This window comes from Bidens hawaiensis, unplaced genomic scaffold, assembly GCF_021521415.1.
Source record: "Bidens hawaiensis isolate Kalapana, Puna unplaced genomic scaffold, B.hawaiensis_p1.1 tig00022097_1, whole genome shotgun sequence".
Classification (NCBI taxonomy): domain Eukaryota; kingdom Viridiplantae; phylum Streptophyta; class Magnoliopsida; order Asterales; family Asteraceae; genus Bidens; species Bidens hawaiensis.
The window spans coordinates 63,666-78,794 of record NW_027493423.1 but is presented as its reverse complement, the minus strand read 5'-3'; the positions used below and the strand labels follow the sequence as shown (position 1 = coordinate 78,794).

The 15,129-nt window shown below is 34.0% G+C and overlaps 2 protein-coding genes across 2 annotated transcripts; one reads left to right on the top strand and one right to left on the bottom strand.

Moving 5' to 3' along the window:
* The first annotated feature begins 357 nt into the window (after positions 1-357).
* Positions 358-1,610, top strand: LOC143564620 (F-box/kelch-repeat protein At2g44130-like). Its single transcript, XM_077051840.1, has one exon. The coding sequence runs from the start codon at positions 396-398 to the stop codon at positions 1,437-1,439; it is 1,044 nt and encodes a 347-aa protein (XP_076907955.1). The 5' UTR covers positions 358-395; the 3' UTR covers positions 1,440-1,610.
* A 10,112-nt stretch (positions 1,611-11,722) lies between these two features.
* LOC143564607 (tubulin alpha-5 chain-like) lies at positions 11,723-14,883 on the bottom strand. Its single transcript, XM_077051832.1, has 4 exons — positions 14,346-14,883; positions 13,715-13,929; positions 12,925-13,633; positions 11,723-12,313 (listed from the first exon to the last, which is right to left on the bottom strand). The coding sequence occupies exons 1-4, from the start codon at positions 14,456-14,458 to the stop codon at positions 12,004-12,006; spliced, it is 1,347 nt and encodes a 448-aa protein (XP_076907947.1). The 5' UTR covers positions 14,459-14,883; the 3' UTR covers positions 11,723-12,003.
* Between the last annotated feature and the right edge of the window lie 246 nt (positions 14,884-15,129).

The window sequence follows — 15,129 nt, the reverse complement described above, 5'->3', positions numbered from 1 at the left end:
ATACATTAGGAATCTTCTATAATTATTTTAGTTACTTACATAATACATATTCTTAAAAGGTATAATTGGTACGTTATTCCTTATGATTAATCGTTTACTTAATCATGAAACAAAAAATAATTTTATAACCAACTATATTCCATAGACGGTTTACTTTGAGTGAATACAAAGTATAAACATTTGTGACAATGCACATTTAATATTCCTTCACAATTTCGAAATTCAAAATATAAAGATCAATTTACAGGTACCACGTGGCAGCATCTCAATGGAAGTCCTCAAGATAGCTTTATGACAGTCATCCCTATCTGATTACACACTCCTCCCTATAAATATCTAGTGTCATCAAACCTATATCTTCGTGAACTTTTTACCCAACACATACACTTTATTAAATGGAACCACTACAAACTGAACTCACTGAGTTGATCCCGGGTTTACCCGATGAAATTGCACTTGAGTGCTTGACTCGGTTGCACTACGGCTCTCATTCAGTCGCCTCTGACGTTTGTCAACGCTGGAGGCGACTGATACAGAGCCGTGACTTTTATTTTTATAGAAAGAATAATGGTTTTATTACCACAGGGGCTTGCTTTGTGCAAGCCCTTCATGAATCGGGTCGAGCAGACGCTAAACCCGAAAAACAGCCGAAATATGGGTTGAGCGTCTTCGACCTGATTAAAGGCAATTGGGACCGTGTCGACCCGGTCCCAAAGTACCCAGACGGGTTACCGTTGTTTTGCCAGGTGGCAATCACGGAGGGGAAATTAATACTCATGGGCGGGTGGAACCCGTCGAATTGGGAACCGTTACGAGACGTGTTCGTGTACGAGTTCACGACCCGGAGGTGGACTCAGCGGGTCGACATGCCGTCGACTTGGTCCTTTTTCGCGGTCGGGGCGCGTGAGGGGAAAGTCTACGTGGCGGGTGGACACGACGAGAATAAAAACGCGCTGAAAAGCGCGTGGGTGTACGACATCGCCCGCGACGAGTGGACCGAGTTGGCCCCGATGAGCGACGAGCGAGACGAATGCGAAGGGATGGTAATCGGGTCGGAGTTTTGGGTCGTAAGCGGGTACGATACCGACAGCCAAGGTCGGTTCAAGGACAGCGCGGAGGTTCTCGATATCACCACAGGCGCGTGGCGGCGGGTGGAGGGGGTTTGGGGTGTTAGCCGGTGTCCGCGGTCGTGCTTGGCGAAGGGGCAAAATGGTAATTTCACATCATGGGATGCTTACGAGCCCGCAGTACAAGTCGGGTCATGCGGGGTTGACCTTGGGGACCGGGTTTTGGTAACCGGGTCGGGTTACCAAGGTGCACCGTTAGCGGTTTATGTGGTGGAAAAAAGTAACCAGGGGCAAAATGGTAAATCAACAAAGATTGAAATCCCCAATGAGTTTTCTGGGTTTGTGCAATCGGGTTGCTTAGTTGAGATTTAAATATTTGCTACATATAATATCATAGTTATTACATAATATGATATTATATAGTGTATGATATTAAAATATTATATGTATGTATGTATACATACTTATCCACAATATTATGTAAGTTTTGTAACGTTATATTGTGAGTTTGTAATGCTATGAGACCGTAGATATTTTAATGTACGAATCATCTAGTGTTTTTGTTTGTTGGTTGATGCTAGATTTTGTACTATGTTCACTTGTTGGATGGACCAATGAATGTGTTATATCCGTAATGGATAAAGTGGTCTTTTTTTTAAATTCCGGAAACAAGGTTTGGTTTCTACGCGCAAAATATTGATATCCTCGTCTTTTTAGAATAAACGACAAGTCTGTTTGTTAACGTAAGTACATGAATTTAACAATAGCATTCTATAACAATCAGTCACGTGGTTTAAATCTGACATTAGAAACGATATGTCGTATTGTCAACGTCTGATTTAAAAACAAAAGATATCAACTTTTAAACATCATTAACTCGCCTAGTACATCATTCATCGTACTAACTGTCAGTATGATTACACGATTTTTATCATAACTTATCTGGTAATGTCATGCAACTCAATCATTAATTCATTCGGTACATCATTCATTGTACTAACTGTCAATATGATTACACGATTTTCGTCATAACTTATCTAGTTATGTCATTTATTGTACTGAGCGTTAACATGTATATCACGCTATTCATCTCAGTAACTAACAAATGACTCATCACCCGTATGTGATTTGTTCATATCATTTTGCACTTTATTTGGTATACCAAAACATAACTTTTCACCATGATTTATAACCACATTTTGTCATCTTATAATGTTATTAACATTAAAAGTTATGCCTTCGAGAAGGTGTCACAATAGTTTTTAAGGCAATTAATATTCATATCCACTAATTTTTATATCAAACTAATAGTACACAGACACGACTAAAGATAAGGTGGGCACAACAAATTGACGTCTCAATTATTTAACAAACAATAACATAAATAGATCATAAATAAAAACACAAGTCACTTGGAATCTTATCCTACTATTTGTGAATATAAAAAAGCCCAAATAATATGTTGTCATATTAAATTATGACACAAGACAAAATTGTGTCATTTTCGCATTGCGTGTAATACGGTGTTATTTTATTCTATGGAAATCGAAACTAATTGATTGTATAAATTTCAATTCAAAAGAAGATGACATTTAATGCAGTTAGAAATAATAATCGATTATGTTTTTTATGGACCTATGATAGCAAAATTATAAAAACCAATACGTGTCGATCTATTATTAATAGAAAAAAACCACATTTAAGCCCACTCTCATTCCAAATATAGGCGTGTCAAACAATTAGGAGTGTAAACGATCTGGTTTTATCATCAAACTCCACCAAATTGATTTTCGGTTAATAATCAAAATCAATTTTGAGCATAAATTTTTACTTAAAACTGAAACGGATGCAAAAAACAAGAAATTGAAGTTTAAATATATAAAATGATGGTATAAAACATGAAATATATGAAATTGATGTATAAAAACTAGAAATACATGAAAATATAAATGGTTTGGTTCGTTCGATTAATTTTGATTTGTTTACAACAGTTTTCAGCACAAATTTAGTCATTGCTTGTCAGTTGTTTGGAAAATGATTTGGTAACTGGAAAAGTTATCGTACCATCCACTTTAACAATGTAGGTCAAGCATCTTTCGGTTTGTAACTAGCTTAATACAAAAGATGAAATTGTATAACTTTTGGTTTGGATGTGCAATGTTTAACAAAATATAAAATGTGGATCGTAAAGTAGAATATTTAAATAATATTTTAGATGAAAAAAAGGGTAAATAAATAAATTTGAGGTGTGGCCGAATCATTCAATCTGGTTCGTCAATCCATCTAAATTGTAACCAAGATTAAATGAAGTAGGCTCAAATGAACTGATTATATGACGTGAACAACTTATATAGCATGTTCTTGATTTAACCAGTCGCTATAGTTACTAAACAATTATTTATACGACCTATTTTTATCATCAATGAAAATAATTAATAAATAAATAAATAAATATGGAGTATGGGAGTGGAAAAAGTGTGTTGAGTGACATAAGGCTATTTTGGCGAGCTAACGAACATAATGTGTGTAGAAGGTTTAGTAAAGTTTGGCAAAAGAAGCCACCATACTAAAAAGCGGCTTTTTAGTTAACGAAACATTGAATTAATTAATAAAGTCACACTTTAAACAAATAATAATAATATTAAAAAGAGGCCAAGAATCACACCTTTCTAGATCATCCTGAAAATGGTCACTAAAAGTAGAGTTTAAACTTAGTAAAACAATTCTTTTTAAAGGGCTGTTCCGAAAAAATATAACAATAAATAAAATAACTTATTAAAGTTTTTTGGTATTAATTTTATGAAAAAGTAGTAGAGTTTAAACTAGTAAATGGCATTTTGAAGGTTACATGACAACAAATATCTAGAACAGAGATTCTAATAACTTTGTAATAACCTAAAGAAGTGTGACTCCTAGAATTGGTACTCACTCTTTGGTCCAACATACTAACGTGTCAAAACTTAAAATTAAAATTAGAAAGAAATAAAAATAATTGCTTTTAAGTTCCCATATTAACCCCTTGATAAAATTACCAGGTAAAATTTTAAAAATGTATGCCTAATTATTAGTCAAACTGTATTGTATTATGTATCACATTTAAAACAATATATGTAAGTGTTTCTTAGACATGTGGCCAAAAGGGCCGATATGTAGCCCAGGGGATGTTGTTGTAGCCCCCACCCCCCCCCCCCCCCCCCCCAAAAAAAAAGGCTTGTCATTAGTCCATTATTAATATAATAATATTCTTCCAACATTCACCGGCGATAAGATCATGCCCCCCCCCCCCAACTTATTGTCGGGGGGTGTTGTAGCCAAAATCCTTTCATTTGTCGCCCCCCCCCCCTACATCCAGCCTTACAGTGTTTGTATACATGTGCTATTTTTGGATCATTCTACCCATTTTACTATAGAGCTTAATTTGCAAGATTGATTTGACAATAAATCCAACTTACTTTATGTAATTTGGTTCAAATTTGAGTGTTTGGATTGTGTTCTTTGGCATTTTCCTTCTGGACTCTCCAATTTTTGACTTTAGTCATATTTTTATTACTTTTTTCATATATAATTGTGAATATTGATTGTAAAACATTTATTGATTTAAAAAAAGGCATATTTGGTAGAATAAAAAGGTTTTAAAATCATTCATGCTAACCCCTACTTATAAGTGGAAGGCTAAGTGTGTTTGCTTGCAGTAGACCTTAATTGTTTTTGTCTAGGAAACTTATAATAGTTAACAAATTCAAGATTAAATATTAGGTTTGTAATGAGTTAATTAGCCACATCTTAACTAATTGAGACTGGCTCGACAAAAAGTTGAATCAACTCGATTTAAACAAATTCGAGTCTAAAAGATAAGCTCGTTTAATAAAATAATCAGAGTCCGACTTCACTTATAGAGCTCGAGTACGCTCAAGAGCGTAAATTTGTTACCACATTTCCTAGTTAATTAATTTGCATCTAAGATAAACAATAACATATGTGGTTAATGACCCGCTAACTCCACTAATTTTCTACCATAACTGTTTTAAGGTCATTTGCCCAACGCAAACTAGTGACTCCATGATCTCTTTGTTTAATAGTATGGTGGGTCCTTGTAAGTTTACTGGTAACAGGTTATTATGGTTATCAAAAATTATGACCCGCTAAGTAATAACATTGTTAGTTCATGATTACAAAGCACAAGGCTGACACATAAGAACCTTAGTTTCTTAGGTGCTTAAGCCCATTGAAAAAAATAAATAACTAAATTTAGAGAAATAAAATAGCTTGTCTTCAATTATTTGACATTACTTCTAACATTGTATCCATTTAATTCCATTGACATAAATATAAAAAGGATAAGCAACTATACCAAACAACACATTACACCCGCAAGGGTCACATGGCATAATGTGTGCCCGACAAAGACACGTGTCACAATCCGGTTTGTTATAGGCGTAAAATGTGCCCAAAACGCAACATGTAATTTGTTTATGGATCTAAAAAGTCAATGTTTAAAGAAAAATTAGTTTTTCATTGACTTTAGTTTTTAAACAAATTAAAAGGTCACATGTAATAATGTTTAAAAAGTCAATGAATATATAATGCTACCAGAACCTTTTGAAGGTCACCTTCAAGTTATGATTTAGCCTATCCCGTTGGTTAACTTGGTGTTGGCGTAGCGCCATGAGTTTACTTGCAATGGGTCCTAATACAATCTCAAGAGAGAATGAAAATGTTGTCACACTTGGAATCACCTATCAGGGCATCATGGAACACAAAAAAAGTGCCAATAGATTACCAAATACAAATTGTTTGTACAAAAGTTAGTGGACTTAATTGTCCCAAAAAGTTGAATCAGAATATAATAATATTTTACAGCAGAAAGATAATATTTACTTTTGTCCATCACTATTTGATTGGTACCTTTTGACCGAATGGTGTTATTTGCTGGCAAGGTAAGTGTGGATGATAGTAGCTTTACAAATCAGTTTTGAGTACTCTAATCAAAGATAAGAGGGATACATCAACACTTGATTTTCTGCAATTATTTATGTGTTTATAGCTAAAAATAAAAAAAACTATACATCAACATTTGATCACTAGCTATATAACTAACATGGAAAATACCATCATATAGTAAACCAACATCATATTTAATCCAGAAGACGAAAAAATTTCGCACAGGATATTCATCAAACAGTTGGCGTGCATGTTCACAAGGTGATTGATATTGCAATAGATCAGCAAGCAGACCAAAATCAATCAGTAACTACTTGAATCAAAACCTATTGATCTAACAAAGGATGGATTGCAACAAAAATGGTTCAAATAAGATGCTAGCAGGGTATTAGAAACACAAATTCACCACAAACCACGGGATGATTCACATAGTCCACGACATTATATATATTGATCGAAAACTAGGTGATTTGTTTCTTATCTTTCTTTACCCTACTAAATTGCTGATTTATTATTATTAACTCACGAATCCAAAAATGGAAAAGACTAACGTCAATACTTGTACAAAGAAAAGATCAAATAACACCTAGAAATCAAATTTTCTTGCAAATACTAATGTGCTACTTACTTGCAGATAAGCCAACTAGATATCTTTTGAGCACAATCAACACTACAGGTTACACTTACAACGCATTTTACGTAGGCAGAATCAACAAAAATTATTAAACTGTCCTTATTTTTTACCAAATGTTTTCACCAGTTTGACTTGAAGAGTTTGTGATCTGACCCGACTCGGTATGACCAGTAAGTAAACCTACCTGACTGTTATTGGATTCTCCCCTTGCAACCTCCATTTCAATCTAATCCTATTGTTATGATAGTAAATATAGTTTTAATTTGGCATAGAGCACACCTACATGTTATAATCATATTATTCATTGGTTGCGTTAAATTTGTTCCATTAGACTATACGCTATGGTGAGGGGCTTCGAAGCCCCTCCACCGTGACACGTCACCGCCACGTAAGCAACGGGGGGCATCGAAGCCCGCCCCGCTATGGTTTGAGGCCACCAAAGGCGCCCCTATATATATATATATATATATGCATATGTATGTATGTGTGTGTGAGAGGGGGACCCACATTCACCATCAACCGCGCCGACCGTTGGAACCACCCAACCTTCGGCGCCCTTGGTTTGACAGAGCCCCACGGCGGTGTTCGGCGCCTATCGGTGCCCGCCACCTCTGCCGCCCCATAGCGAAGAGTCTTATTAGGTGTCGATATGTGACATGCTATTGCATGAACAAAACTTTTTGTTTATTTATTTGCACTAATGAACTAACATGAACACGCTTTAGTTCATTTACTTTTGTTTATGCTCATTTAAATTTTAATGAGTATCTAATCAACTTTTTTTTATTGAAAAAAAAAATAAAATCATTGTGATCATCCACTGTTTGGTCATTAAACGAACGGCTATATACGTTTACGTTTATGTTTGTTTGTTTAATAAACGAACGACGAGGAAGTAGGAACAAATTTTTTTTCATTTAGTTAAACCAAAGAACATGAATACATATTTTGTTCGTTCATTTATGTATATTTATCAACGTTCATTTATTTTTGTTTGAATTTTTGTAAATATTTACTTGGTATTTTTTATTGAAAAAATCAAATCATTGTTTGTGTTGGATCGATCAATTAATGCTCATTTGTGTTCGTTATATGATTGTTCAGCTATGTTCATTTATATTTGTTTATGTCCGTGAACCTTAGATTTTAAACGAACACGGAAACTTCTGTTTTTTAACGAACGAACATGAACAAAAAAAGTTGCTCGATTTCGTTAGAGTTAAGTGAATGAGCACGAATATGCCTTTGTTTGGTTTGCTTACAACCTTAGTTAACTATGTTGATTGATTTTGTATGATATATTGTTTATTTCTAATAATCATGTTATAGATTTGAAATGTATATTTATCCAATTATTAAATGTTATTCAATGTGTTTTTGAGTTGTAATTAGCTGTGAATCAGTGTATATAATATCATTAGGTTAATAACATTATGCACAGTTAGATATTAGTGGTAAACTAATCAAACTAACATGAACAGTTGTCAGTCTCTTGCAATTGATCTAGAATTTACATCTTGTTTGACAGAATTCTTGTTTTTATTTACAACGGTAAGAAACTGACGGCTGCTCGCATTGTTTATGATATATGGTTTGTGGTTATGTTGTAGTGGACCGAGAGAAGACGCGACAAGAATTGGTTCTGATGGAGCTGTGAGGCGTCAAGCGGTTGATATTTCTTCACTAAGATGCGTTAATCAGGCTATCTATCTTCTTACCACTGGTGCACGGGAAAGTGCGTTTAGGAATGTTAAGACGATTGCTGAGTGCCTTGCTGATGAGTTAATCAATGTTGCCAAGGGTTCTTTAAACAGGTATGTAATAGTAATACATTCATTCATTGGTTTCATCTAAAATATTACTTTTGTGTCATTTAGTTGCATAAATAATATTAAGTTGTTCATTAGTTAACTTTTGGATTAAAGGGTTTTTGTCTTAATAAAATGAGGGTTCAGTTTTGTGTGCTTAGAATATGTATTCACGTTTAAAAAATGTATGTTTTGTTTTATTCATTGTTCTGAATTTGTGAGCTGTTGATAGCGGTGGTTAGGGAAGACAATGAGGGTAACTAATTTAGGTGTAGTGTTTGTTAGAGCTTGCGAATTTGTGATGTTGAAAAAGCTAATAATGATTATGAATTAATCTTTGGTATGCGACAATGGAATATTGGAAAACTATAAAATTAGGAGTCGGATCTCGTATGAGTGGAGACAAAAGGTCATAATTGGGGTATTTATAAATTTTTAGTTCTATTTGTCTAAAATAACGACAAAATGGTTATTTAGTATGGATATAATATCTTCTTTAAGCATAAATAATACGAAAAATGTATAACAATAACAAGAAAATATAATTTTCTTTTTGATACTCCATGGTTAGCATACGTGTACAATATTACGATTATAACAAAAGACATTATAAAATTAAACACTATTACTATAAGATACAAACTATCTAACTTCAAAAGGAGAGGTGTGATAAAGGCCCGTTTATTCCTAAATTGAAGATAGTAACATGTGATCGTGAAGTTCCCCTAAACTTCAATTCAAGAAACGTAAACGTGTTATAAATAAGAGGGGTAAATACTTATCAAATAGTTAAAAGTGATAAAAAAACAATTAACATAATATTATTATTAACACGTATTTAAAAAAAATAATATAACATAATAATAAGTCAGTTGAAATTGGACCCGAACTTTAGACCTTACAGCCTATAGTCCGAATCATTATTTTCCCTCTAACACCATTAAAATACAATTTTATTATATTGCCCACAAATTAAAAATATGACCTACGTATGCTTAAGTAAATTACTCATTCAAAGTTCAAACCACCAATTTGACAATTATTTGATTTCTGCTTGTTTTTCTCTTGTAAGGTCACACTTGGTCATCCCACATATTTTTCAATTAACAAAATCCCTACAAAAGTCTTGGGGAGCATTATCTTGATTACAAAATCTAGAAAATGAAAAAAAAATGTCATACAATGAACAATATTACATATTTTTTAGGGTTTTAGCGCCATTTGCATCAAGATCCCATGGGCCCTCTATATATTGTAAGTTGTAACTCTATTACATAAGTGGAAATTAGAAAGATAGGCTCCAATGGGCTTGAACAAGCTAGGATTAAATTTGGTCGACAATCATTAGCGTGGAAAGTCAAAATAATCTGCTCCAGTAACTATTAACAAGTTATCATAGTGGTTTTTTCTTCAACTTATTTTGTTCCAAGCTATACATCATAACGAAGTATATTTAGTTTAAGGGACATGTTATGATGTTAAGAACATTAAAATTATTGAATTCGTGTTAGTGAGCTGTTAATTTAATAGTAGGATATTATTTTTACTGTTTTATTTATTAATGTATATTTATTTATACTTATCTTGAACTAAAATTAAAATGAAATGAATTTCTAATTTCTCCACGTGTTAGGTTTATAAATAGCCTCATTTACTTTTTAACTTCAACATTGTAAATAAAAAACACAAGGTTACAAAAGAAATTATTAGAAATAAAAATGTATAACATCGCTATATCCATGGAGCAATATCTTTCTTGTTTGTTATGATACCGATTGCGACGATCCATGCCGTTGTAAAAATATAAAAAGTAAATGTGCCAAGGGTGACAATATATTTCTTGTTTGTTATGATACTGATTGTGACGATCCATGCCGTTGTAAAAACATAAAAAGTAAGGGTGCCAAGGGAGACGACATAACTGATGACAGCGCGGTAATAATGACATACATCTTTTAACGTTACGTGTTCATGTTCATGCATCATGGTAATTGCATATAATGATACGAATTTTATATTATTGTTTGTTTACAATTGTTGCTTGAGTTGATTTTATAACTTGTTAATAGTTATTGGAGCTGGTTATTTTGACCGTCCACACTAATGATTGTCGACCAAATTTAATCCTAGCTTGTTCAGGCCCAGATGGAGCCTATTTTTCTAATTTCCACTTATGTAATAGAGTTACAACTTACAATATGTAGAGGGCACATGGGATCTTGATGCAAATGACGCTAAAACCCTAAAAGCTATGTAACATTGTTCACCGTATGACATCGTTTTCATTTCCTAGATTTAGTAATTAAGATAATGCTCCCCAAGACTTTTGTAGGGATTCAGTCAATGAAAAAATATGTGGGATGACCAAGTATGACCTTACAAGAGAAAAACAAGCAAAAATTTAATAATTGTTAAATTGGTGGTTTGAAAGCGTAATTTTACTTAAGCATACGTAGTCCATATTTTAATTCGTGGGCAATATAATAAAATTGTATTTTAATGGTGTTATAGGGAAAGTAAAGATTTAGACTATAGGCTGCAATGCCTAAAGTTCAGATCCAATTTCAATTGATTTATTATTATGTTATATTGTTTCTTTTAAATACTTCTTTATGATAATATTATGTTAATTGTTTTTTTATCACTGTTAATTATTCGATAAGTATTTACCCCTTTTATTTATAACACGTTTATGTTTCTTGAATTGAAGTTTGGGAGAACTTCATTCTCACATGTTACTATCTTCAAGTTAGGAATAAATAAGTCTTTATCACACCTCTCATTTGGAAGTTAGATGGTTTATATCTTATAGTAATAGTGTTTAATATTATATTGTCTTTTGTTATAATCATAATATTGTACACGTATATTAACCACGGAGTATCAAAAAGAAAATTATATTTTCTTGACATCGCTATACATTTTTCGTATTATTTATGCTAAAAGAAGATATTATATCCATACTAAATAACCATTTTGTCGTTATTATAGACAAATAGAACTAAAAATTTATAAATACCCCAATTATGACATTTTGTCTCCACTCATACGAGACTCCTAATTTTAGTTTTTTAATATTTCACTATCGCATACCATCGATTAATCGGTTTTTTCAACATCACGACCACAAGCTCTAACAAACACTACACTTAAATTAGCTACCCTCCTTGTCTTCCCTAACCACCGCCATCGACAGCTAACAAATTCTAAACAATGAATAAAACAAAAACTTAAATTTTTTTAAACATGAATACATATTCTATGCTATCAAGAAGAAAGATGAGACAGAGAGGGTTGCCAAGGCTAACCATTGAGCATGTGTTACGCTTTTATTTGTTTTTTATGGTAGTTTCATTTCGGTCCATTTGGTGTTTTCGATCATACATTTTATTTGGTTCTACATAATAAAAATCGTAACAAGTATTTTTGTATTTCTGAACAATATAACATTATATGTCATTTATCATGTGTTCTTAGTACATTATCAAATGCATATTTGATTGATTTATAAGGTAGTTTGACAAAAACATGTATATATGATATGTGTAACATATCATTCTTCTTCTTGCTCCTCGTCTTCCTGGGCGTCTTGCCCGACCTCTTGGTAATCTTTCTCAAGGGCCGCAAGATCTTCACGGGCTTCTGAGAACTCGCCTTCTTCCATTCCTTCACCAACGTACCAATGCACGAATGCTCGCTTTGCAAACATCAGGTCAAACTTACGGTCAATCCGATTGAAAACCTCGCCAACAGCAGTATTGTTACTAATCATGCACACTGCACGTTTCGTCTTTGCAAGATCGCCACCGGGGACCACAGACGGTGCTTGGTAGTTGATTCCACACTTGAAACCAGTGGGACACCTGAAAGACTCACATATGTACAGCAAATATTGCAAGATCACTATCCATTTAAATCATAAATCTAAATATACAGTTTGTTATAATTATGTATGTAAACGAGCCAAACTGAGTCCGATCTTGTTTAGGCTCGAGCTCAACTCATTTAAAACCCTTTCTAGAACTCGTGCTTGGCTCGTAGATAGTTTTTAAGCTCAAGCGCGGCTTGTATTTAGAATTTAGTTTATATGTACACTTTTAGTTCCCTATATATATTAGAGCTTTATATATAACACAGTATGTATTATTGAATTATCTTTATCATAATTTATACTTTATATATAATAATATAATAGGCAATATATAATTAATATATATATTAATAAAAGTAATATAAATATCAGGCTCGTTTAGGCCCACGAGCCCACTTGGGCTCGATGAGTGAAGCTTTGACTCATGCTTATTTATCAAACAAGCTTACATTTAGGCTCGAGTTTGTGCTCTAGCCCATTTAAGCGTTGTTTAATTCTATCTTTAGCTAGCAGATATCGAGTAACTCATAAGTGGCTTGGCTCGTTTAGACCTCTTAGTTATGTAATGAATATACATATTTTTTTAAGAGAAAAAAATCTTACCAGTCAACAAACTGAACTGTACGTTTGGTCTTGATAGAACCAATAGCAGTATTAACATCTTTAGGAATTACTTGACCCCTATACATCAAACAACAAGCCATGTACTTCCCATGTGTTGGATCACATTTAGCCATCGTGTTAGACGGCTCAAACACCGCAGTCGTGATCTCAGCCACCGAGTTCTCTTCATGATGAGCTCGAACCGCAGATATCACAGGCGCATACGAAGAAAGCATGAAATGAATACGAGGGTATGGGACCAAGTTCGTTTGGAACTCGGTAATATCAACATTAATCGCCCCATCAAACCTTAGCGAGGTCGTTAAGGATGAGATCACTTGAGAAATCAAACGGTTTAAGTTGGTGTAAGTTGGCCTAGCAATGTCTAACGCCCGCCTACAAATATCGTATATTGCTTCGTTGTCAAGTAACGCTACCACGTCCGTGTGTTCAAGAAGAGAGTGAGTCGATAACACACTATTATAAGGCTCCACGACCGCGGTTGAAACTTGTGGAGATGGGAAAATGGAAAACCCGATTTTTGGTTTCTTTCCATACTCTACCGAAAGGCGCTCCAGAAGCAATGAACCTAAGCCTGAACCAGTGCCACCACCAACGGCATTGAAGACCATAAACCCTTGCAAGCCGGTGCAGTTGTCGGCTAACTTTCGGACTCGGTCAAGACATATTTCTAGTATTTCTTTACCCACTGCAAATATGTTTGTTTTGAGATTAATAAGGTTTTTTTTTGTTGTGTTTAGTTTTAAATTACATTATGGTTAATGGGTACCTGTGTAGTGTCCCCTAGCAAAGTTATTGGCAGCGTCTTCCTTGCCTGAAATGAGTTGTTCGGGGTGGAAGAGTTGTCTGTATTTTCCCGTCCGGACCTCATCAATGACGGTTGGTTCAAGATCGACAAATACGGCTCTTGGTACGTTTTTTCCCGAACTAGTGTCGCTAAAAAACGTGTTAAATGAGTCGTTTCCTGTGCTTTGTGAATCAGCACTGCAAAGAAATTTACAAGATATAAATAATCATAATCAAAATAATCCGTAAAGTTTAATGTGACAGTCTAGCTTTATTTCAAGATCAATATTATGTTAAGCATTACAAATACATACTAGCGCTTTAAAAATTAATAAAGTTGGAGAAAGAAAATTGGTTTATATCTCTATCCTAACTTTTCCTTTGATTTTAGCTATTTATGAAATTTTTGTTAAGTAAAAAAATGTACACATGTGAACATATTCTTAAAAAACAAATTCTAGAAATCTAAACTATTCGAGGCGATTGATATAAAGGTTAACTTTTGTAGCATTTCAGTTTAAAAACACACACACACATACATACATAAACTAAATTGATAAAAGAAATCAAAATGTAAAAAAAAGACATATATGGAAGAAAATATATGTGCAAACCCGGCTATGAAGCCATCTGGTTGAATTTCATGTTCGAGACAATAAAGCTCCCAACATGAATTCCCGACCTGAACTCCGGCTTGACCGATGTGAATGCTTACGATCTCTCTCATTTCCTTTCTTTGATCTTATAATCTATTAACAAAATTAGTTAGGGTGCATTTGGGAGAAGAAGAATGAAGAAGAAATGGTTAAATTTAAGATGATTAATTTAGGAAAATGTGATGTGTAAAAATAAATATATTTTGTTTGGGCAAGAGGTAAACACGGGCTACCACCTCTAGTTACGGGTCTTTATTATATATAACTTGTTTTGGGTGCTTATAAACACATGGCCTTATTTAGGATCCACACTATAATCATTGTTTTCATTTTGAGTAATAAAAGGAGCACCATGAGACATTAAAAGTATAGGGTTTATTGTTGTAAAAAAATATAATTTAAAAGAACTAAACGAATGAGCTTAACAAACATTTTCATCTTCAAGTATTCGGACAGAAATTTGGACCGTCATGCACGTTCTATGAAAATATAATCAGGCATGTGCTTTTTTCCTTCTTTTGGTGTATACCCGGAGCCCCGCTGGGAGAGAGAGAGGGCATGACAGGTATGGCATTGCGGACGCGTCCGAATGAGTGGCGTGAAGGGAGAAGTTGCGAAGAGGAGAGAGAAGGGGAGAAAGGTGGGGGTGGTTGTGACATTGTCGTCTAGCGGTGTTCGACCGCTGAGGATGCTGTTAGAGCATCCATAATCACAAACCGTCGCATCAATTTCATACCATATT